General features: G+C 69.5%; 1 protein-coding gene across 24 annotated transcripts in view; it reads left to right on the top strand.

The window, feature by feature from the left end:
* Positions 1 to 661: 661 nt before the first annotated feature.
* MYO18A (myosin XVIIIA) overlaps positions 662 to 23,185 on the top strand; it is a 93,983-nt gene continuing 71,459 nt past the window's right edge. For 16 of the 24 annotated variants that reach the window (XM_075904560.1, XM_075904559.1, XM_075904558.1 and 13 more), the window contains exon 1: positions 9,906 to 10,968. In XM_075904560.1, coding sequence (XP_075760675.1) covers positions 9,973 to 10,968 — 996 coding nt within the window. In that variant the 5' untranslated portion in view covers positions 9,906 to 9,972. Of the gene's footprint in view, positions 797 to 1,758; positions 1,901 to 9,905; positions 10,969 to 20,886; positions 21,078 to 21,144; positions 21,298 to 23,024; positions 23,106 to 23,185 lie in introns of those variants that run through there. The other 8 variants (XM_075904556.1, XM_075904555.1, XM_075904554.1 and 5 more) reach the window with 4 other exon arrangements.

Genomic DNA, 23,185 nt, shown 5'->3' with positions numbered 1-23,185 from the left:
AGCGTGTGTAAAGGGCAGGTGTGCAAGGCTCAGTGTGCAAGGGACAGCCGTGCAAGAGAGTGTGTAAAGGGCAGGTGTGCAAGGCTCAGTGTGCAAGGGACAGCCGTGCAAGAGAGCGTGTAAAGGGCAGGTGTGCAAGGGACAGCCGTGCAAGAGAGCGTGTAAAGGGCAGGTGTGCAAGGCGCAGTGTGCAAGGGACAGCCGTGCAAGAGAGCGTGTAAAGGGCAGGTGTGCAAGGGACAGCCGTGCAAGAGAGCGTGTAAAGGGCAGGTGTGCAAGGCGCAGTGTGCAAGGGACAGCCGTGCAAGAAAGCGTGTAAAGGGCAGGTGTGCAAGGCTCAGCGTGCAAGGGACAGCCGTGCAAGAGAGCGCGTAAAGGGCAGGTGTGCAAGGCGCAGCGTGCAAGGGACAGCCGTGCAAGAGCGCGTGTAAAGGGCAGGTGTGCAAGGGACAGCCGTGCAAGAGAGCGTGTAAAGGGCAGGTGTGCAAGGGACAGCCGTGCAAGAGAGCGTGTAAAGGGCAGGTGTGCAAGGCGCAGCGTGCAAGGGGCGGCTCGCAGGGGCGCGGCGCACGGCAAGGCGCAGTGTGCAAGCGCAGGGTGGCGCAGGCTGCGTGCGGCCGGCGGGCGAGGCTGCGCAGGCCGGGGCCGGGCTGGCGAAGGGGCCGGGCCGGGCCGCTCCCCGCCCCCCGCCGTGTGCCGGCTCCGGGCCGATCCGGGCTGGGCCCGCAGGCCCCGCGCCCCGCCCCCGGCCCGGGCCCGTCTCCGTCTCGGCCGCGCGCTGCGAGCTCCGGGGCCGGTGAGTGCGGGGCCGGGGGGAGGCGGCGCCAGGTACCGGGGGAGGCGGCGCGGGCCAGGCCCAGCGGCGGGGGCGGGCAGCTCCCCCCCCCGCGTGTGTGCGCCCCCCCCCCCGCGTGTGCGCGCGCGCCGTGTGTTTGTGTGCGCGCACCCCTGTGTGTCTGTGTGTGGGTGCTCCCCGTGTGCACCCCCCGCGTGTGTGTGCACACCTGCCCCCGTGTGTGGGGGCCCTCCGTGTGTCTGTGCGTGCGCCCCCCATGTGTGTATGTGCAAGGGGGAGGGGTCCGCCCCCCATGTGTGTGTATGTGCAAGGGGGAGGGGTCCGCCCCCCATGTGTGTGTATGTGCAAGGGGGAGGGGTCCGCCCCCCATGTGTGTGTATGTGCAAGGGGGGGGGCTAAGGATGTGTGCTCCCGGCATGTCAGAGTCTGCCCATGTGTGTGCTGTGTGCGGGGTAATGTTGTGTACCCTCCACGTGTGTGCGGGTCCCTTGCAAGTGTCAGCTCCCCGTGGGTCTGTCTGTGGGTGCGGGTGCGGAGCAGGGGTGTGTCCCCGGGTGCTCTCAGCCCCTTCCTGCGTGCGAGAGAGGCCTGCTTCCCGCCTGCTGGGTGAGTCCCTGCGGTGGGTGGGCGTGGGGGCTGGGCCGTGGGCGCTGGCCGTGTGCCAGAGGCCCTGGCCGGCCCGGTGCCCGGCGCCTCCTTTGACACGGCGGGTCAGGCTGGGTGCGCGAGGAGCCCATCCACCCAGCCCAGTCGCTCCCTGGCTGCTGGAGGCCCCCGGCCTTCCCCCGGAGAGCAGCAGCTGCCTGGCACCTGGTCCCCTTTCTCTGCCTGGACAAAACAACGGGGGAGGGGCCGCCTGCCCTGCCTCTCTGGCAGCCCAGCGGCTCTGCGGCGCTGAAGCAAGCCGCGGGCGGGACGGGGCTAGCGCCGGGAGCACTGGCTAGCCGGGCCGGGAAACGCACACCTCTTCCGGCTTCCAGGCTGCTCCTCCTCCGCCTGCCGGTCCGAGGCAGGGAATCCCCGTGCGGAAAGGAGCCGCCTTCCCTCCGCGCTGACTGGTTGGGCCGGTCTCTCCAGCAGCGGCAGTGCAGGGGGTCGGAGCCGGTGAGCTGTGGAAAGGGGAGCCGGGGGCCGCTGCCTGTAGGCCTGGTGCGCGGGGCGGTGACTTGGGGCCGGGGAGCTGGGAACCAGGTGACGGTGTCACTGGGGGGGCCTGAGTCTTGCTGCGCCTGCATCCCGCACGGGGTGGGCTGGGCTCTCTGCCGCGGGGAACCCGTGGAACAGGCAGGTCCTGAGGTCTGGCTTCCCAGCAGTGGCGGGAGATGGAGTTAGCCGGTCAGACGGGGCAGGGACTCCACGTAGGGCGGTGACCGACCACCACACCCGCGCGACTCCGATCCGCCGGAGAAGGCGGGGGCAGGGCTGTGGGGGCCTCTGAATTCCTGCTGTGGGCTGGAGCTGCTGGCCTGTGGGGCGCTTTGAAAGCCAGTGACGGAGACGTGTCTTCGTTGCAGCGAGCCTGGGAGCCATCCGCCAGCCAGGGACCGTGCGGTTTCACTTCTGGGGGCGCTCTGTGGCTCCCAGGCAGGAGAGCGCCTGAGCGAGGTCGCACCCATGTCTGGGGGGGTCTCATTCACGCTCTGCCAGGACCGCTCGGGACACCTCGCGCAGCCTTTGCCACCGTGAGTCCGTGGGCGGGGAGCTCCCGGCTCACCCCTGAAGAGTGGGGTGTCAGAGAGGCCTCCGAGCCGCGGGGCGTTCGCGGTGACAGCTGACATGAGGGCGTGACTCACGGCTCCGGGGAGCGGGGCACCGGACCCTGCGCGTGGAAGACGGGCAACTTCCGTGTCACCGCTAACCTGCCTGTTGTTCCCTGTTCCTGGCTGCTGGAGAATGGCTCCCGGGTCTCTGCCGCCCGCAGCCAAGCCCCGTGCTGAATAATGTCTCTGCAATGTGCATCTGGGTTGGAGCCGCCTCGATTGCCACACTGCCCTTGTTTGCGCCGGAGCCGGCAGTGCAAACAAGAGCTGGGCGTGGCGGACTCGCCCAGCCGGCTGGGGCGCTGATGTGCAAAGCCTGCTGCCCTGAGCCTTGGTGGGCAGGTGGGGGGGGGTCTGCCCGTGAAACCCAAGGCCCAAAGACACCTGCCAGTCCTGAATGAGTCTCAGGCCCTTGGGCTGGTGGCTCCGGGCACCCCTCTGCCCCGGGTTGGCGGCCGACTCCCAGGCTGGGGACAGTTGTGTGTGCTTGATTCAGCCTCCCTTGCGGGAACTGGGGACTTTATCTGCAGCAGCAGGCAGTGAAAGAACCAAATTCGTCAGCTGGGCTGTTTCCGTCGCTGCCCCCGTGTTGTCTGCGGGCGGGCGGGCGGGTGGGCTCGCCGCAGGGCCGGGGCCTCTGCAGAATATGCCAGAAACTGCCTTGGTGAGGTGCTGGCCTGGCAGCTCCTTGGGTGTGGGACGCGCGTGGACTCCGCTTGCATGGCCCCTGGAGCTCGGCTGCGACCCTGGGACGTGGTGCTTAGCAACTGCTCTGCCGGCTGTAGGGAAACGCTGAATTCTGATCTGCGGCGGTCAGTCAGACCCAGCGGCCGCTGCTAGCGATTGGGTCCCGGGCGCTCTCCAGCCACCCTCTCCACTGGGGCAGGTAATGAAAGTCCCCGTCTGCATGTGCTGCAAAACCTCACGCTACCGTCACGTGTCGTTTGGGCTCCCTCGCACGGCCTCCACTCAGCGCGCACTGTGCCGCTATGTGCGGCTTAAGCGGACTGAGTTCAATCTCTGCAAAGCCCCATGTAGACGCTGCACTTTCGGTTTCCTAATGGCTTATTGCTAGTTAGCGCAAACCAGATCCTAGCCTGCTTCAGCTACGTGGATACGCTCCTGCACTAACAGGAGTGTGGTGAGCAAGACACGAGGAGTCGTTCTGCTCTGCTCTGTGCTGATCGGGCCTCCGTTGGAGGGTTGCGTCCAGTTCTGGGCACCGCATTTCAGGAAGGATGTGGAGAAATTGGAGAAGGTCCGGAGCAGAGCAACGAGAATGATGAACGGTCTAGAGACCACGAGCTATGCGGGAAGACTGAAGGAACTGGGCTTGTTTAGTTTGAAAGGAGAAGATTGAGAGGGGACATGCGAGCGGTTTGCAGGTTTCTAAAAGGGTGTCACAGAGCAGAGGGGGAAATTGTTTCTTCTTGGCCTCTGGTGACAGGACCAGGGGCAAGGGGCTTAAACTGCAGCGAGGGAGGTTTGGGTTGGACATTAGGAAAAACGTCCGGTCCGGGTGGTTAAACACGGGGATAAGTTGCCCAGGGAGGTTGTGGAGTCTCCATCACTGGAGATACTCAAGAGCGGGTTGGCCAGACACCTGGCAGGGCTGGTCTAGATGGTGCCATGTGGGCAGGGGACTGGGCCGACCTCGCGCGGTCCCTGCCAGTTCTAGGGTTCTGTGGCACAAAGCGGGTTTCTGGTGTTCGAGGGGAGTTTCCACGCAGCCTTTTGCTCAGGTTTCACACGCCCTGCGGCTGCCTGACTTAGCACTGAGCCTTGCTGGGCTTTGCTAGAGCGGTGCTCGGCGGCTCCCCGTGTGCCAGGACTCCCCACTGCTCGGAGCAGATGGGCCATCCCACCAGCACACAATGCAGCCAGTGTGCAGAGCAGAGCGCGAGCCCTTCTGTTCCCGAGAAGTCGCAACAAGCTGGTGTTCCAAGGTCCCTTGCGGCTCGTGTGTGGCGTTCCCTGGGAGAGGGGGAGCTGCCCCGGGCCCCACAAGGTCCAGCAGCTTTCTGGTTTGTCTGTGGTCAGCAGCAATTTGTCACTGTCACTATCTGCCCCAGAGCTGAAAGGGGGGCTGGAATGGTTTGTATGCAGCGTGTCCCCGCTGGCTCCCGGCGGGCACGTGGCTGGGAGCCGTTTCGGGGGTCCTGGCGGAACAGGTTGGTGGCTCTTGTGAACCCCTAGGGAGGCAGGTGCCCTGTCGCACAGCCTGCTGCGGCCGGGGGGGTGTCGATGGTCTGGTGGAGAGAGCATCGGGCCGGGCTGGACTTGCCTGGATCTCTATCTGCGGAGCACTAGGATTGCTGGTGCAGCACTGAATTCACTCGGGGGGAGAGGGTGGCAGTAGTTGGGGAGCCGGCTGGGGGGCAGAGAGGAAGGGCAGCAGGAGCCGGGCAGGTACATAATGTCAGTTTGGGGCCCGGCAGCTTGCTCGGTTCGCGGTGGGAGAAGTGGCTGAGGCCTTTGACTCTGTGTGTAGATACAACCCCCCCCCCCTGCTGTGGTGCACACCGGGATCGGGGCTCCTGGAGCTTGGGCAGAAGGGTCCCCTGGGGAGCTCTGGAGACTGGTGCCCGGCCTGCTGCTCGGGTCCTCCCCTGGTGCGTTGGTTACTTCTAGCCCCCTGGCCAGGCCTCTGTCCCCCCCCTCACCCTGCCAGGCCGGGCCCAGAGCCAGGGCCTGTGTCGGGAGCCCCGTCTGCCCCCGCCCGCCCAGGGCAAGGCCCCGTCAGCGCCAGAGGCAGGGCGGGGCAGTGGGCAGCGACAGGGCTCGGGACATGGAGCCCAGGGGCGTGGGAGGAGGAAGAGGCTACGCGGGGCGCGAGCTATGCACGGGGAGGTGTCGGATGGGCTGCGGCTGGGGGCAGGTGAGGGGCCGTGGGCTGCAGCCGGGACCTGCCGGCCTCTGTTCCTCGCTCGGCCTCCACCCTGCCGCCTGCGCTCGGGCAAGTCCCGTCCTTTCCTGGCGCCGGAGCCTGGCCCTCTGCGAAGGGGGGGCAGTGCGCAGGGGCCAGGGAGGGGAGGGGCTGCCGGGCTGGGGCCAAGGGCTGGATGCCGTGGCGGCACTGCGGTGTTATGAACGTGGCGGATCGAGGAAGGGCCGTGGGCCTGCGGGGGAAGAGCCTTTTGGGGACCAGTCTGCTGGCGGGGGGCACGGGGCCCCTCACGCCAGGCGTTCCGGCAGACTGCCCCCCAGTGGACTCGCCACAGGCCTGCAGCACGGAGCTGTGAACCGCCTCCAGCAGGGCCCCGGGGCCCCTGGCCCTTTAAATCTCCGCTGGAGCCCGGGGCGGTGCCGAAGGGCTGGTGGGAGAGGTGAGTCCCAGCCCCTCCCCATCCACTGAGCCCCCCCTTGTGGGGGCTTAGAGCTGCCCCCCCGCCCAGGGGCCCAGCAATTCCATCACCCCCCCCCGCCCCCGCTGTCTAGTCCTCCCCTGGCTGGCGGGTTCCTGCCCAGGTGAGCGTGCGGCCGGGAAGGTGGCTTAGTCATGCTGCTAGGGAGGGTTCCCGGAGAGGGCTGGGCCGCCGGCCGGGGTGTGCGAGGACTGTTCCCTGTGGGGGCGTGGGAGCCCTGCCGGGAGCAGCCTGTGTCAGCGCGGGAGAGTCACGGGGTTCACCTGGCGGGTCTAAGAGCCGGGCCCGGCTGACGTGGCTCTTCCCGGGGTCGCTCGTGGCTGAGGGCCACACGGTGTAACCTGGCCCCGGGGCCCCTCTGGCGCTGCTGGGCGCTCTGTACTGCGGGTGGGGCGTGGGAGCCGGCCGGCTGCTCGCGGGGGGAGGGGCTCGCTGAAGCGTGCCCGGAGCAGGCAGGTCTGCTTCGCCTCATGCCCTGGGGGGGTTCTCCTGCCCTTGCCCCAGGGGTGGCAGCTGCCTGGCAAGTCCCTGCTGTGCCCGTGGCTGTGGCGTGGGCCGCTCGCCCGGTGCCCTCGGGCTGCACCCCAGTCTCATAAAAGCAAATTGCAGGCGCGTCAGAGCCGAGGCGCGGGCGGTGCAGCGGCGGGTCCCAGCCTGCCTGGCCGGCTCTCGCTGGAGCACTCGGGCGCCATGTGCAGGCGGCAGATCACCGGCCCCCATGGCTCTGGCCGTGCTGCCCAAGGAGGCTGCCGCAGGCGCCGGTGGCAGGGCGCTGGGGGAGCTGTGCCGTCGGGCATTGTCCTTTCGGCATGGGGCAGGCCAGGCTGCGTGCGCCGGGGGGGGGCGTGCCGGGCGCCTCGTGGCCGTCGGCGTGGGTGTGTGCCCCGTGGCTGGCCCACGTCAGGAGGCAACGTGCTCTGCCAGCATCTTCCCTGGGTGCAGCGGGGGGCCGGAGCGTGCCGGCGGCACGTGGCCTGCTCTCTCTGGCCGAGTCCCGGCTTTGCCAGATTCGCCTCGCTCGGAGACCGGCTGCGATGCAGAGGGAAAGCCCTTCCCAGACTGATATGTGTCTCCTCCAAGCAGTGGGGGGGTCTCCTCGTCGGCCTGCCCAGCCGGGTGCGTGCCGCCGTGTGCCGCTGGAGAGCCCTGCAGGCTGGCGGTGCCCACGGGCCGCCCTGCGTTGGACAGGTGCCAACTGAAACGTGGGGGAGTGCTGCATGGCTCCTCTCCTGTGCCCCAGGAGTCACAGAGCTCTGGGGGCCGTAGATGAAAGGGGGGCAGCGTGGAGGGAGATTCCGGCCTCCTGGCGCCCCTTCCAGCTTCCGGCAGCTCCTGTGTCTGCTCCGTGCCCCCGTGTCCCCGGCTTAGAAATGAGGCTAACACTTCTTGCCCACAGGAAGGCAGTGCAGCCTAATGGTAGCAGCTAGGAGGCGGCGTGGAAGGCCGTCTGGAGGGGCCAGCGTTGATTGAGCTCCTGATGCCTCCCGATGCCGCCTTTCCGCTTGGCAGGCGCTGGGCTTGGGGCTTGCGTGTGAGCTGGGTCCTGAAACGGGGTTGAAGTGTCCTGCCTCTTCGTCCTTCCGTCGGCGCCGCTCGGTGCGTGGCCTCACGGCTGTCCTACAGCCCAGTCAAGCGCTCAGAGCCCGGCCCAGTGCGTGTGCGTGTGCGTGTGCGTGTGTGTGTGTGTGTGTGTCCTACACAAATTGCTGCTGTTTCTCAGTGCACAAGACCCGACAGATACTTACTGTCTGGGGTATTCTCCCGTTGGAAATCTCTCTGTGACTAGGGATGTAAAATCCCGTTTAATTGGCTAGCCAGCTAACAGTATTGTTTAACCAGTTAATTGATTAAAAGGCGGTGAGCACGGGGGGAGGGCTGCTCTGGCATCCTGTCCTCAGTGGGCCCCGTGGGGCTGGAGCAGCCCCCTACCCATAGCAGGTGGGGGGCTGCTGCAGCCTCCCGGTTACCCTTCCCCGGAGCCGGTGCTCCCTTCCCGCCCGCGTGCGACCTGGGGCGCTGGCTGCGTGCGTTGTCGGTCGCCCACCCGGCTGTGCGATTTGCACCTTGTGGTTTGTCAGCCAGGCGGGCGCTGGAGCCGGGCGTGTCATTGGCCAGGGTTTGTGAGGCGCCCGCCTGGCAGGCCGGTCCCCACGTCCCTTGGTCCGGGAGTGGGGCTGGGGGCTGTGGCCGGGGCTGGCCGGACCGTTGTTCTCGGAGGGCGGGAGGAAGACCCTTGCCCAGGGGACAAAGGTGGCGAATTCTCTTTGGCCGGGCCTGGGGCAGGCGGCCTGGAGGGGCTGGGCGAAGCGGCGAGCCGGGTGCCCCCAGAGCCAGGGCCGCAGCCGACGGTGCCTAGAGGGTGCCCGGCAGCGTCCAGGAGCCTGTTAGGAACGCCAGCGAATCCCGCCGCTAGGTGGGTGGTTTTCCCTGCTCCCGGCGGGACAGCGGGGGTTGCTGTTCGGCCTGTTCCCCCAGCCCGCGGCTCTTGTGACGGGGAGGAGGCGCTGCTGCTACCTTTGGACAGGCCCAGGGCAGGGCTGTCCCCGTCCCCACAAGGCCTGTCTTGGGGAGTGAGAGCAGGGGCCCGGGCGCTGGACGGAGCCTCTGCCGGGCTGAGCCGTGGCGGGAGCCCAGGCCTCTGAGAAGCAATTCCTCCCTTGGCCCGTGTGGCGGCGGCGGGACCCCGATCCTGCACCCCCGCAGCAGCCGGAACAGACTCCGCAGCCGGTAGAACGGGGGGCTTATTGCTCCTCCGGGAACAGCCCAGCACAGACGCCATGTGGGTACCGGAGTCAGGGCCAGGCAGCCTCAGACCCCTTGGGGAGGGTCCATCGCCCCCTCGACCCTCAGCACCTGCTTAGGCTGTTCCCCAGCCAGCATCTGCCTCCCTCCCCAGCCCTGCCCCCAGCCCGGGGCCGTCTCCCCCTCCCTCCCTCCGTCTCCCCCGGGAAGAGCCTTGTTCCCTGCCCAGGCTGGGCCTGGGTGTCTGGGCCAGTCCCCGTGTGGGGGAGTCCGTGGGAATCGCAGCCCAGCGCGGGGGACCCGGGTCACAGAGCAGGGAAATGCCCCCCAAGGGCAGCGGTGCAGCTTGAGCCTCTGTAGCCCGGCAGGGTGGGAGTTAGCCGGGCGTCCCCCGGGCCCACAGGCTCCTTGCAGCCCCCAGCCCTGGCGCCGTGGGCGAGCGGGGGACGCTGCTGCCCTCCCGTGGGCTGGCGGATTCTCTGGTTCGGCGGCGCTCAGGCCCGGGGGTGCCAGCCTAGCGAGGGCCGCCCCCCGTGGGCGAGCAGGGGAGGGAGCTCAGGGCATGGAGGGGGCAGATGTCGGGGATGTTGCCCTGTGACCTGAGCTGACTTGGGATCCGGGATTGTCTTTGCTGCCCACCGCTGAGATCTGTTGCTGTGCCGGGCGGGGGTGGGGACAGGCCCACCCGGCGGTGGGGGCGGGGGGAGGGGGCAGGGCAGCCCTGCATGGCTGCGGGAGCCCCCTGCGCTGATGCCCTCCTTTGGGATGCCGCTCGGCAGGACCCGGCGTCCCCCCTGTGCACCGGGGCGGGCGGGAGCGCCGTCATCCCCGCTGCTGTTCGGGGCGAGGGGGAGCTGGGTCCCGGGGGCTCACTTGCTCCCCGGCGTCTCCCCGGCTGGGGCCTGGGCGAAGGGGCGGACGTTTGCTGCCTCCCAGGGCCGGGCCATCGGCGTGCAGGCTGCATCCTGTGACGTGGGCCCTTGTCCACAGGCGCTGCCAGGCCGGGCGGGGAACTGAGCCGGGGGGAATCGCAGCCGACCCCTCCGAGGCCCAGCGGGGAGCGGCGGGCTGCCCTGTGCCCTTGCCCTGCCTGTGCTGCTCTTTTAGCCGTCGGGGGGGCGGGCTCCCTCGCCTGGCATGAGCCCTGGCAGAACCGGGCCCGGGGGGGCTGGCGTGCCGAGGCGTCCACATTCGGGGGGCCAGGCTATGAGTCCCTGTGGCTAACGAGACGTTTTGTTGCAGGAGCAGGAGAGGGGCTGCCGGGACCCCTCCGGAGCATCGTGGGGCAGGTGCCCCCGCGCCCGCCGCCATGTTTAACCGGAAGAGAAAGGACAAGGAGAAGGAGGGGTCGCGGAAGGAGCGGAAGGAGCGCATGTCGGCCGCCGAGCTCCGGAGCCTGGAGGAGATGAGCCTGCGCCGGGGCTTCTTCAACCTCAGCCGCGCCTCCAGGCGGGAGGCCAAGGCCCGGCTGGAGATCTCCAGCCCCATCCCCATCAAGGTGGCGAGCGGCTCGGACCTGCGCCTCACCGACATCGACTCCGACAGCAACCGGGGCAGCGTGGTCCTGGACTCGGGCCAGCTGAGCACCGCCAGCTCCAGCGACGACCTCAAGGGGGACGAGGCCAACTTCAAGGGCTCGGTCCTGCAGCGGGCGGCCAAGTTCGGCTCCCTGGCCAAGCAGAACTCCCAGATGCTGGCCAAGCGGTTCTCCTTCTCCCAGAAGAGCCGGGACGAGAGCGCCTCCGAGACCTCCACGCCCTCCGAGCACTCGGCAGCCCCCTCCCCGCAGGTGGAGGTGCGCATGCTGGAGACGCAGCTCAGCAAGCAGGGTGCGCCCCTGGGCCAGCTGCGGGCCCCCTCCCCGGCGGCGCCGCGGGCCCGGGTGCCCGAGGTGGTCAGCAAGAGGTTCCCTGCGGAGCTGCGGCTGCCGGCGGTGGTGCCCCCCCAGCCCCCCCGTCCCCGGGAGCTGGAGCTGCAGCGGCGCCCCACCGGCGACTTCGGGTTCTCCCTGCGGCGCACGAGCATGCTGGACCGGGCCCCCGACGGGCAGGTGTTCCGGCGGGTGGTGCACTTTGCGGAGCCCGGGGCGGGCACCAAGGACCTGGCCCTGGGGCTGGTGCCGGGGGACCGGCTGGTGGAGATCAACGGGCGGAACGTGGAGAGCAAGTCCCGCGACGAGATCGTGGAGATGATCCGGCAGTCGGGGGAGACCGTGCGGCTGAAAGTGCAGCCCATCCTGGAGCTGAGCGAGCTGAGCCGCTGCTGGCTGCGGGGCAGCGAGGGGCCGCGCCAGGCCGCCTTCGACGTGAGTACCCCGGCACTGCGGGCATGGGACGGGCAGACCCCACGGCGCTCCCGTGCCAAAGGCAGCGCAGGGGGCCTTGGCCGTGGGCGTGGGCGTAGTGGCGGGGATGTGTGCGTGGGGACCGGTCCCTGCCGGAGAACGGCTGCTGGGACAGGCCCTTCTGGAGCCAGCTCCTGAGGCAGCTGTGGGTACAGACTCCGGTGCTCTGCCGGGGCTCCCCCAGGAGGGATCCCGGTGCGGGGAAATGGAAGGGCCTGGAGCCCCGTGGCGCCGACACCCAGCCGTGCCTGTGGCTGCTCCGTGCGCGTTGAGCCAGGGGCTGGGGAGCGGCAGAAACAGTCAGAGGTGCCCTCAGCTAGACAGTTCTTCATTCCCGGAGCCGCTGGCCCCGGGCTGCCCTCCCCTGGGGTAGCCGGGCCTGCGGGCGCTCTCCTCCCCCGGCGCCAGCTGCTGTGGTAGTCGGGGCCTTGGCGAGTCCTCGGCCTGGCGCGAGGGGCCGTGCAGCAGCTGGGCCGCGTGTGGCTTTGCCAGGGCAGGGGTGAGCGCGGGAGGGAGTTTCGAGGGGAGACGGGCTTCCGTATCCGCCACGCAGCCTGCTCCCACACCGCCGCTCTCTGGCGCGGGCCGGGCGCGGGGTGGGCGGCAGTCGGGGTGTCCCTGCAGGCCAGTGCCTTTCCCTGCTAGCCTGGCGCCGGGATGGGGCGGGTTGTTGGACGTGTCGGCTCCCAGACCTGCTGCTGCTGTTTTAAAGGAAAGCGAAGGGGTGGGCGGGGGACCCGGTCGGCGACCCGGCCAGGCCCCATCTGTCGGGGGAGGGCGGGCGGCCCCTCTTGTCTGCGGGAGAGACCACGCCGCCGGGTTCGTTTTGCCGCGACCGTCCGTGGCTGTGCTCAGCGGGGGGCGCCGGTTCCGGCTGCGGGTGACCCGGGAGAGCCGAGAGCCTCCTGCCCTGGAAAACAGGATGAGCTATTTAAAGGGCCACACGCTAGTGGCTGGAGTCCAACGTGCGGCTTTGTGCACAAATCAGTCCATCCCATCCTGGCATTTTCTGTGGGCCGGGCTGCGGCCCGAGATCCGTGTGCCACTGTGACGGCTGGGACGGGTCTGGGCACCGCTCAGGGCTCATGGCTCAAACTCGGGGCTCCGTGCAGCCCCAGACTGGGGGCCCTTCCCAAACAGGCCACAAACCAGCCACACCGAGCGCTCCAGCTGCCTGCCTGGCCAGCCAGAAGCCTCACGAGCAAAACCCCTCTGGCACCCCAGCTCCTCCTGTGCCCCAATCAGTCCCAGGCCTGCCCAGAGGTGAGGGGTTATAGACCCCAATCTCACCTACCCCGAACAGGCTCTTCCGGTCCCCAGACACCAGCCCCAGTCCCCGATCGTTTCACACTCTGGATCTTACCCACGAATCACGCTGGGCCAACCCTTTAGAATCTGCCATCCAAAGGTTTCTTACTGCAAGAGAGAAAAGCACGAGAGCGAGGTTGTTAAAGTATCACACACGACGTGCAGCGAACCTCCCAGGTCTCGACGCAGGCTCTAGCAGAGAGGTTACAGCTGCTGGCTTTAAAGTCTCTGGTTACATCCTATGTCGGGATGGGTCCACGGTTCTTCCCGGCTCGGTGTTCCCTACGAGGCTGCGTCTGGGATTCGGAGCAAAACTGAAGATGAAAATGGAGTCTGCCACGTGGCATTTTATATCCACCCTGGCATCCTCCTGGCCATAGAAGATCACATGGTCCATCGACCGCTCCTTGTGTCCCAAGTCAGCCACCGTTCTCCTGGCTGGCTTGCAGGTATCCCAGCTCCTTCAGGTGTGTGTCTGGCACTTAGAGATCTGTGTCCATTGGCTGAGCATTGCTTGCCTGGTGCTCTGCCACAGACAGAGAATTCTCCAGCGTCCCTGCGGAGCACACGTTTCTCCCTCCACACACAGGTATTGTACAATTACGTGAGGAGCCTCTACAGACTCAGTAGAACAGACGCTTCCATGTGACACCTCACATGGCCCCTTTGTACAGACTTTGGGGGCAACCCCCCCCGGGTGCAGCAGCGATCTGGCTGCTCCCCTTAAAATCCAGTCACGTGACAGCCACTGGCGTGAAGCTGCCAAGTCTGTGGGGTTCCAGGGAGGGACGAGCGTAAGGGAAACGCGCAGCGCCCCGTGGGAGCTACCTGGGGCTTTACCCCTTCCTGGGGGTGCAAGGACCCGAGGAAGGGCGGGCAGGTTGTGCCCGGCGGAGCCCCTAGCGCTGAGCGGTGGAGCGGAGGGAGGCTCTGACACCCGAGGCCTGGGGCTGCTGCGGAGAACGGGGCACTCGGGCAGGTGTGGAGGGTTTGGCGTGGCCGGGCGCCCAGCTGAGCGGGATGGCTCTGTGGCCACGTGCGGCTCCCGTGGTGCCTGCGGGGTTACGTCTCTGCAGCGAGCCCAGCCCAGCGGGAGGAAGCCTTGGTGCTCGCCGCCGGAGGCATGCCCGCGGGGCCTGGAGCTTTCCCGGAGCCGTACCGCGCCCGCGCCCTTCTCCCGTGTCTCTGGGGGGCGATTGGAGCAGTCTCCCCACTGGCCGGCTGAGCCCTCATTCTGACGGCGCCGTTTGAGCTTGGGCCGAGCCCGCCCTGGCACAGAGAGGCGCCTGCGTTTCCTGCCGGCGACGCGGCTGCCCCTTGGCGCGCCAGGTGCCTGCTGGCGGGAGGCAGCCAGCAGGCTGGCTTGGGCGCGAAGCGCCTGCCGGGGCAGGAACGCGGAGACAGGCTGCAGGAGACGTGCAGCGAGCAGCAGCCACTACCGCCGCCCTCAGGCCAAGCCCGTGCCTGATCCCGAGTTAGCACCGGGGGACCCGGCGGCCGGTCTCTGGGCCCGCCTGGCCCATCACTCCTGTGGGCTCCCAGTGGCGCCGTGCCCGGCTGCAGTGCTCGGGGCGCACCTCGGCCTGGCGCTGGGGTCTCTGCCTTGGGGGGAAACCCGCTGGGCCTCGGTGGAGGGGGCCGGCGTGGGGCTGCCCTGCCTGCAGACCCGGGCGTGGCCTGGCCAGAAGGCTCCGTGGTTCCGTGGGGTTTGTCTGCTCCCAGCCTGAGCTGGGGGCGTTCGGCTGGCGCCACCCCGGGCTCACCCCTTTGTGGGGCTAGGACTGGGGGGGTGAGTTGGCTGGCAGCCCTCCTCAGTCGGAACGTCGGCCTGCAGCCGTGCTCCGGGTCCGAGCCGCCCGTGGCGAAAGGGGAGCAGGCGTGGGGCCTTCTGGGGGCCTGTGCCCGCCCTGCGCTTGGACGGGCCCTGCAGGAAGCGTAGCTCGGGATAATTAGCAGCCATGAAAGCGCTCCTGTCCCACTGGGGAAGCGGCATGCCGGGCAGCCCTTCTCCCGGAGTCAGCGTGGCAGCCACTCGTATACCCCCTCCCCCTCCCTCTCCTGCTGGGTTTCTGCTGCTTCATCCCACGGCAGCATCTTAGCGAAGGCGTGAGCTGTGGTTGCAGGACCCAGCGGAGGGAGGGAGGGAGGGGAGGAGCCAGGCCCTGGCGAAAGGCGGCCGGCCTGCTGAGAGATGGAGCCGGGCAGAGCCTCGGGCGCTCAGGTGGCTGGGTTTCCGCGCTGCTGGAGGGCGCTGCCTGTCCTCGGAGCCCTGCACAGCCCAGGGCTGCGGAGCGAGGGAGGCATTGCAGAAATGGTGCAGCGAGCTGCAGCGTCTGTAGGCTGCCCTGGGGGCTGAGCTAGGAGGGCAGGAGGGCTCAGGACTGCTCGTGTCCTCCCTTGGGGCCAGCCCGGCACCACAGCTCCCCAGGGCCCAGCTGGCTGTATGCACAGAGGGCCGAGTCGCCCCCGAGTGCCTGAGCACGGCTTGGGTTGGCCAGCGGCGCGGGCATGCGTGTTGTGGTGCGGGGATGGTGCGAGGGTGGTGCGGTTGTGGTTCGGGGATGGTGCGGGGGTGGTGTGGTTGTGGTGCGGGGAGGGTGCGGTTGTGGTGCGGGGATGGTGCGAGGGTGGTGCGGTTGTGGTGCGGGGATGGTGCGGGGGTGGTGCGGTTGTGGTTCGGGGGTGGTGTGGTTGTGGTGCGGGGAGGGTGCGGTTGTGGTTCGGGGATGGTGCGAGGGTGGTTTGAGGGTGGTGCGGGGGTGGTGCAGTTGTGCGGTTGTGGTGCGGGGATGGTGCGAGGGTGGTGCGGGGGTGGTGTGGTTGTGGTGCGGGGATGGTGCGGGGGTGGTGCGGTTGTGGTTCGGGGATGGTGCGGGGATGGTGCGGGGGTGGTGCGGTTGTGGTTCGGGGGTGGTGTGGTTGTGGTGCGGGGAGGGTGCGGTTGTGGTTCGGGGATGGTGCGAGGGTGGTTTGAGGGTGGTGCGGGGGTGGTGCAGTTGTGCGGTTGTGGTGCGGGGATGGTGCGAGGGTGGTGCGGGGGTGGTGCGGGGGTGGTGTGGTTGTGGTGCGGGGATGGTGCGGGGGTGGTGCGGTTGTGGTTCGGGGATGGTGCGGGGGTGGTGCGGTTGTGGTTCGAGGGTGGTGCGGTTGTGGTTCGGGGATGGTGCGAGGGTGGTGCGGTTGTGGTTCGGGGATGGTGCGGGGGTGGTGCGGTTGTGGTTCGGGGGTGGTGCGGGGGTGGTGTGGTTGTGGTGCGGGGAGGGTGCGGTTGTGGTTCGGGGATGGTGTGAGGGTGGTTCGAGGGTGGTGCGGTTGTGGTGCGGGGATGGTGCGAGGGTGGTTCGAGGGTGGTGCGGGGGTGGTGCAGTTGTGCGGGGGTGGTGCGGTTGTGGTGCAGGGGTGGTGCGGTTGTGGTGCGGGGGTGGTGCGGTTGTGGTGCGGGGATGGTTCGGGGATGGTGCGGTTGTGGTGTGAGGGTGAGGCTTGGCCAGCCCGGCCGACTTTGCCGCTCTCCCCCTGCCTTGGGGAGCAGAGACGTCCGGGCCAGGGGAGCGTCTGGCCGCAGGTGGCGAGAAGCGGTAGCATGTCGCCCAGGTGCCTGCAGGCCCCCTGGCTGCCGGGCTGTGGGTCTAGCCCCCCGTATGTGTGGGCCGTGTCAGATGGCTGCAGGCCCCTCCCCGTGCCGACCTTGCACCGGTCTGGTAGCCGGGGGGCAGGGTGTGGCCGCGGGAGAGGCGAGGTCGGGGTGCCGGGGTCCCGGGGGTGCGGGTGGGGGCTGCTTCCTGTGCCGCCGAGGCTTTGGGGGGCCTCGGGGAGAGGGGCGGAGCTGAGCGGCTCTTTGGGGGGGGTGGCCGAGGCCGACGGGAAGGAGCCGTTCCGTAGCCCGCTCTGAGGGCAGGCGCCTCGTGGCTGCCAAGATTTCCACGGGAGCCTCGCGCCTGCCCCGCTCGGGGAGCCCCTCCTGCGGCCCGCGAGTGGTGAGCGTGTGGGGCTGGGTGGGCCCCGCCGAGGGAGCCAGCCCTGGTCGCAGCGGCCGCTCTCCTGGGGCCCTGTGTCTCCCTGTCCGAGAGCTCGGCGGTGGGCAGCCAGCGCCACAGGCGGGTCCTGCATGCGCGGCCGTTTTGGGTGTAGATCCCTAGAACTGGCAGGGACCGCGCGAGGTCGGTCCAGTCCCCTGCCCGCATGGCAGTACCGAGCCCCGTCTAGACCAGCCCTGCCCGGTGTCTGGCCAGCCTGCTCTTGAATATCCCCAGGGATGGAGATTCCACAACCCCTCTCAGCAACTTATCCCCGTGTTTCACCGCCCGGACCGGACGTTTTTCCTAATGTCCAACCCAAACCTCCCTCGCTGCAGTGTAAGCCCCTTGCTCCTTGTCCTGTCCTCAGAGGCCAAGAGGAACAATTTCCCCCTCTGCTCTGAGACACCCTTGAGATACCTGCAAACCGCTCGCATGTCCCCTCTCAATCTTCTCCTTTCAAACTAAACAAGCCCAGTTCCTTCAGTCAGCCCTCACCGTCGTCTTCTCTAGACCCTCCATCATTCTCTGGGCCTTCTCCAATTTCCCCACCTCTTTCCTGAACTGTGGGGCTCAGAACTGGGCACAGGACTCCCCTTCTCGCTCCACACAGAGCCCCCGCAGCGGCCGGTGGTGGGGCAGGCCGGGGCACCCTGAAGTGGGGGGCTGCTCAGGTTTGCAAGGCGCCGCCAGTGCCAGGCACCCAGTGCTCGGAGGGTGGAGGTGGGGCTAGGAAAACTCGGGGTGTCTGCCTGGGCTCTTCTCCAGTCAGGCCCCGCCCCAGCCTCGGCCCTGCCCGCAGGCCCGGTCTTGGGAAATTGGGGTGACTGGTTTGGGCTGAGCTGGGTGGCTCCTTGTGGGTGGTGTGAGAACCTCACTGGCGCACACGTGGCCGCGCCCTTCGCTTCCGGTGGCTGCGCGTCGCTGGAGGGGCCCACGGCCCGGGGCGAGGTCTGCACAGCACGGGGGCAGGCTGCGCTGGCGGGGTGGCGGGCGCTCTGCCGGGGCTTGGAACCCGAGGGGCGGCCGGAAGGCGCGGTGTCGGAGCCCGGGGGCCCAGCGCGGGGCGGGAGGTGCTGGTGCCGGGAGCTGGTGCAGCCTTCTCCAGGGAGACGCGGGGCTTTGGAGGCGCCTTGTACGTGAGCAAAACTGCTGGGGCGACACCTGCCAACCGCCAGTTCCGGCTCCCCGCCTCGCCACGCGGGTGGGGCAGGGGCAGGGTGATTGCGGCTCGCTCACGTTCCCAGGCCGTGAGTGGTTCAGGGCGGCGTCTGCTCTCTGGGCCGTGGGGGAGCGCGCGGCCGGTGGCATCCCCCCCCCCCGTGGGGGAGAACCCAGCCCCAGATGGTGCGACGGGCGGCCCTCTGGCAGCGGGTGGCGGCCATCACCCGGGCCAAGCGAGGCGGCGTTGCGGCCAGTAGGGACACGCTGCCCAGGCTCCCTGTCCCGGGTTCGTCCTGCCCCTGTCCCGTGGGGCGCGGTGCATCATGGGAAGTGTCCAGCCTTGTCCAGTGCTCTGCTCACAAGGCAGGCTGGCTCCAGAGGGATTTCTGGGAGCCCCTCTCTTCCCACCAGCGGTCCCTCTCCTTTTTTCCACCCGCGTGCAGAACAAGTTTTGTTCCATGCACCCAGGCCGGCGTGGGCGTGCACCACCAGTGGAAAGACATTCCGCCCACTGTGCTCCTTCGCTGAGCAGCACGTCGCTCTCTCCTGGGGGCCGGCCCGCGCGCCCAGCAGGCGGGGAACGCTTCAGGGGTGCAGGGCGCTCGCTGGGTGCTTCCTGGTCTGGTTTGGGAGCAGCCAGCAAGGAGCCACGCTGCTGGGGCTGAGGGCTCGGGAGAGGGGAAAGCCCGCCCTGTCCCTCCCTGCCTGGCCACCTCAGCTCTGCCCCACGCTGAGGAGGCCAGGGGCTCTGAGGCCACACGGGGCCATGGGACAGGGACAGCCGGGGGCTCTCTGCTTGCGGGAAGGCGCCAGTTCTCTTGGGCGCACTGGCTCTCCCGGGAGATCCCCGCTCCCTGCGGGCCGTGGCGCTGGGACAGGCCTCGGCGGGGTCACGCGCAGGCCGGGGGAGAGCCGCCCCCGGCTGCCGGGCTGGGGTGCTCCCGGCAGCTGCTCCGCACGGCTCTGAGAGGAATGAGAGGAATGTGCTGCTGGAGCAGAAATCCGGGTTGCGAGCGGCCAGGGCCCCGGGGAGAGGCGGAGCCACCGAGCGTGGCATCCGGGGGGGGGGGACAGGCGGGGATCCGGTCCCTGGGCAGCCCTCCTGCTTGTTCCCTGCCCACAGGCCAGCCGGCCCGGAGCCCTTCTCTGGCTGGGCTGGTGGCCTCCGAGCCCCCGCAGAGAGAGGTGCCGAAGGCGTCTGGCGACCTCCCCGCCTGCTGCCTCTCCTCGGGCAACTGACTGCTGGGCACTTGGCTGCGAGAGAGGCCCGGGCTAGGAGCAGGGAGCCAAGGGCTCCTCAGGCCTGCTGGGCCTGGGCGCAGGGGGACCCAGCTCCGGGGCTCTGGCCTGGGGGCTCGGGGCCTGGCTCCCCGGCTGGGCTCTGGCCTGGGGGCTCGGGGCTCCCTCTGCCCTTCCCAGGGAGATGGGCTCTGCCTCCGTGGCCGTCCCAGGCCCAACCCCGGCTCCAGGCTGGGGGCCCCGCCGCTTGGCGCCCCCGGGTGTCTGATTTTCAGGCAGGGAGTGACCGTGCTGCTGTGCCCGGTGCTACACGAGGGACCCGCTCACGCCTCGGCCCCGCTGGCTGTGGGGTGCACGAGGGGGCGACTCCCTCGGGCCCGGGCCAAGGCCGGTCTCTGCAGCCCCCTGGGCTGTTGGGTCGCGTGGCACCCCCTGCTGCCCGTGGCTGGGTGCCCCTCGGGAAACACTGCAGCAAGCGTGGGGGAACCCCCCATCTCTTTCATCGTCCGGGCTGTATCCCCTCCGTTGCCATGGCCACGGCTGGGCCTTCCCTCCAAGGAGCCGTGTTCCAGGAGGCCGGGCCCTGCGGGGCAGCGCTGCGGAACAGGCGTGTTCCTGGAGCCGGGAGGGGAGCCCGACCCCGAGGGGCCCCTCCCGCCGAGGGCTGGCACCGTGGGCCGCCCTGGTGCACCATGCTCTGCTCTTGCCCTCTGGGGTGGGGGCTGCTCGGCCCCTGGGGCTCGGCAGCGTGGCCTGGGCCGCTCGCCCCTCCGGTACTGGGTGCGAAGGGTCCCAGCGCGGGGGCAGCGTGGGGGGGGAGCTGGTGGCACCGTGGCCCCTCTCCATGCGGAGATGGAGCCTGGCGTGTCTGTCCCAGCAGCCCGGGCCTCATGGCCTGACCTCTGCCAGCCCCCGAGGGGCGGGGCGGGGGGCGTGCCCCCCCCAGCAGCGTGCGTGCGTGTACGTGTGTGTGCACGTCCTCACTTCTGCAGGTGCGAGCGCCGAGTGGGAGGCCGGCGCCATCTGCTGGCCACAGCGGGCTTGGAACGGCTCACGCTTCTTGTGCCTTCCCGTGAGCCCCGTCCTCGTGCTGGGGGGGGGCTGTGCCACCTCGGGCAGGTGAGCTGCAGGGGCTGGGTGTCAGCGCTGCCACCTGCCCTCCCTCGCTGGGGACCCGGACCCCAGGCGTGTCCCTGGCCAGGTGCCTGGCCAGCCCCCTAGCGCGGAGGCGGCTGCAGGGCTCTGGACTGGGACGCTCTTGGCATAGTCTTCCTGTGCGTGGGGGGGGGGGGGGGGGGGCTGCTGTCTGCTCTGTGACCCGGGTCCCCCGCGCTGGGCTGCGATTCCCACGGACTCCCCCACACGGGGACTGGCCCAGACACCCAGGCCCAGCCTGGGCAGGGAACAAGGCTCTTCCCAGGGGGGAGACAAAGGGAGGGAGGGGGAGACGGACACCGGGGTTCAGGGGAGTGGCTGGCTGGGAAACATGAAGGAAACAGCCTTAGCTGAGGGTCTGGGGGGGCGATGGACCCTCCCCCAAGGGCTCTGAGGCTGCCTGGCCCTGACTCCGGTACCCACATCCCGTCTGTGCTGGGCTGGATCCTGGGGACGCAATAGACCCCCCGTTCTACCGGCTGCGGAGTCTGTTCTGGCTGCTACGGGGCTGCAGGATCCGGGGAACCCCGACGCGCCGTCACACCTCCCCCTGTGCAGAGCTGAGACCCCGGCCGGCTTCTCGCCCTGGCAACGGCCTGCTGGCAGGGCTCCCATTCGGGGGATTGGCGTAAACGCCCCCGTCCCCTCCCACCGCGTGCAGGCGGGGCAGGGCGCCGCTGGGCCCCCGAGGCTTTGTGGGGGGTTTGACCAAAGCGGGCCAAACGCCGGGCACAGGCCCTACGTGGGCTTCCGGCCGGACCGTGCCTGGGAGGCACCCCCGTGAGCCAGGCTGGGGCCAGCAGGCTTTGGCGCCCCGGGGCGGTGTGCCTCGCAGCGGGGGTGCATGGCACCGACGCTGGGAACCGGGCGCTGGGTGTGTGCTCTGTCCCCAGCTGCGCCGGGCCTGCCTACCGACCCCTCCCTCTGCTGCGGTCACCGCTTCCTTCCAGCGCCCCCGGCACAGGCCTGGGCCCGGCGTCCGCAGACGGAGCCTGCCCAGCGCGGCGGGGCCCGGCCCTGCTCCCCACGGAGCCGACAGCGGGCTTCCCTCGGAGGAGGGTTTCCTTCCGCAGAGCGGCTCCAGCAGCCCGGCTGCCAGACGCCCACATCACTTCCTCTCCCTGCAGCGAGGCCCGCGGTGCGGCCCGGCGCGGCTCTTCCATGTGTGCACACGGAGGCCGGGCCCAGGCGAGTGGGGAAGGGGGCAGGGCAGGCTGCATTCCTGGGCTATTTTTAGGGTGGCTGTATCAGCCCAGCTGTCGGCTGCCGCGCGGGGGGACTGACACTTGCCGTCCCTATCGCCTTACGCTCGCTCTCTTCGCCGCCGACCCCCTGCCCGGCTGCCTGCTCGGCGCGCCGCTCCCGGGCGCTGCCGGGCCCCTTCCTGGCAAGGCACAGGGCTCTCCAGGTAAGGGCCGGGCCCCTGCCCCTTGCCCGCAGTGCCCGGGGCCGGCCCGCAGCGCCGAGGGGGCTCTTGGCTCAGGGGCGGCCAGCTGGCCACCGTTGGACGGCGCCTATTTTTAGCTGCTTCCCAGGGCGGGCTGGAGCCGTGCGGCTGGCTCCCGGTCCCTGGCCGGCCCTGGCTCAGCCTAGGCAGCTGGGCTTTGTCGGTGTGCGGGGCGAGGGGAGCTTCCCCGTGTGGCCCCAGGTCCTAGCCCCAGGGAACCCTGCCAGTGGGGTGTCGGCTAGCCCCCCGGTGGGCATGGGGTGATCCGGGCCATGCCAGGCTCTGCTGCGCCTCTGGCCGTGGGCTGCCTTGGGGCACCAGTGCCCCCCCGCCAGCACTGATTGCTGCTGCCTGGCCGTGGCGGTGTGGTGGGGCTGCCCCATGCCCGTGGGGTCGCCGTGGCCAGCGGGCACTACGCAGCTCTGCCCTGGTCCCTGCAGTGTGGGGCGGGGAGCGGAGCTGAGGTGCGCTGGGCGGGTGGGGGGGGCCCCCGGGTTACTCTGTGCGAGGCTGGGGCTGTGGGGGAGGCTGGGGCTGGTCGGGCGGAGCCAGAAGCAGGAAGCCACACAGGGGTGTCCCAATTTGTGGTCAGCGTGTGGTCAGTGGAACACGTTCAGGTTCCCGGCAGCCGCTCCCTTCCCCCAAAGGGCTCCCCCGCCCCGCCCCGTGGGTGCTGGTGGTCGGCAGCCAGCAGCACGTGGCCCGTAGTCAGCGGCTCAGAATAAGTGGTGAGCGTGTGGGTCAGAATAAGTGGTGAGCCAAGCCGGGTTCGGGGCCACCCCTCCCTGCTAGTGCCCAGGCCAGGAACACAGAGCCAGACAGGGCCGGCTCCTCCCTCCAGCGGGGCAGGGCTGACGTGCGCGGGGGTTGGCCGGCTGTGCCCAGCGCTGTGCTCCCTGGGGGGCACTTTCCCCGGCGAGGCCTCAGTGCCCCCCGGGCTGGGGTGTGGGGACCGGCGGCAGGGCGGTGGTGCGGCGCTTGCCTCGTCGGGCGCGGTACCGCCGGGCTGGGCCTTGGCAGCGGGGTGCCGTCCGCGTTGGCGCGAGCCCGGCGTGCTCCTGGGCAGGGCGCTCGGGGGCGGGCGGGCTCTGGGCCCACGCGCGGTGCCACAGGCTAGAGCCAGGGCGGGGCTGAGCTCGGCTGGGGAGCGGGGTCCCTCTCCAGGCCCCGCGGACGTGTCGTACCCTCGGCAGTTTGCCTCCTGCCGTGGAGCTGGTGCGGATGCTGCGGCCCGCTGGACGCTGCGCCGTTCGGCTCCTGCTGAGGGCCGGTGCTGAGCGGGAGTCGGCGGAGGCGCAGCGCCCCCCCCAGGGCGTAACGGGGCACTCGCTAGAGCTCTGCGCTCTGTTAGCGTTTTCCCGGGAGCGGAGGCGCTGGGGGAGCGCGTGGCAGCCAGGCCGGCGGCTGAGCCCAGGCCGCTGGGGCTCTGTCCGTTTGGCCGGGTTCTCCTGGGGCGCTGGAGGCAGCGAGGGGGGCAGGAGGTAGCAGGGGAGCTGTCTGGCCCCGTGGCTGGTCTCCCGGGGGGCCGGCTCCCCTGCCTGCGTCCTCCCCTTTCCCCTGCGTGGCAGATTGAATTTCCCTGCCGGGCTCCCCTGTTGCCTGTCTCTCAGCCTGTGCTCCCCAGGCCCGGCCCGGCCCCGCGCTCGGCTCGAGCGGCTCTGACGTCCGTTTCCCTTTCTTCCTCCCAGTCAGGGCAGCGGTGCCGGTTCGAGCTCCATGCGACGCCGCCATGGCCTTCTCCTCGCGCTTTGCGTTCTGGGAACAGAAGGGAAGTCTCGTCCGGCCCGCTCGGCCTCGGGCGCCGTGGGCGGTGCCGGCAGCATGTTGCCAGGAGGGCCGGGAGCTTGCC

This window comes from Pelodiscus sinensis, chromosome 21, assembly GCF_049634645.1.
Source record: "Pelodiscus sinensis isolate JC-2024 chromosome 21, ASM4963464v1, whole genome shotgun sequence".
In the NCBI taxonomy this organism is placed as follows: Eukaryota; Metazoa; Chordata; order Testudines; family Trionychidae; genus Pelodiscus; species Pelodiscus sinensis.
The sequence above is the reverse complement of the archived record's forward strand: the minus strand, read 5'-3'. Positions and strand labels throughout refer to the sequence as shown.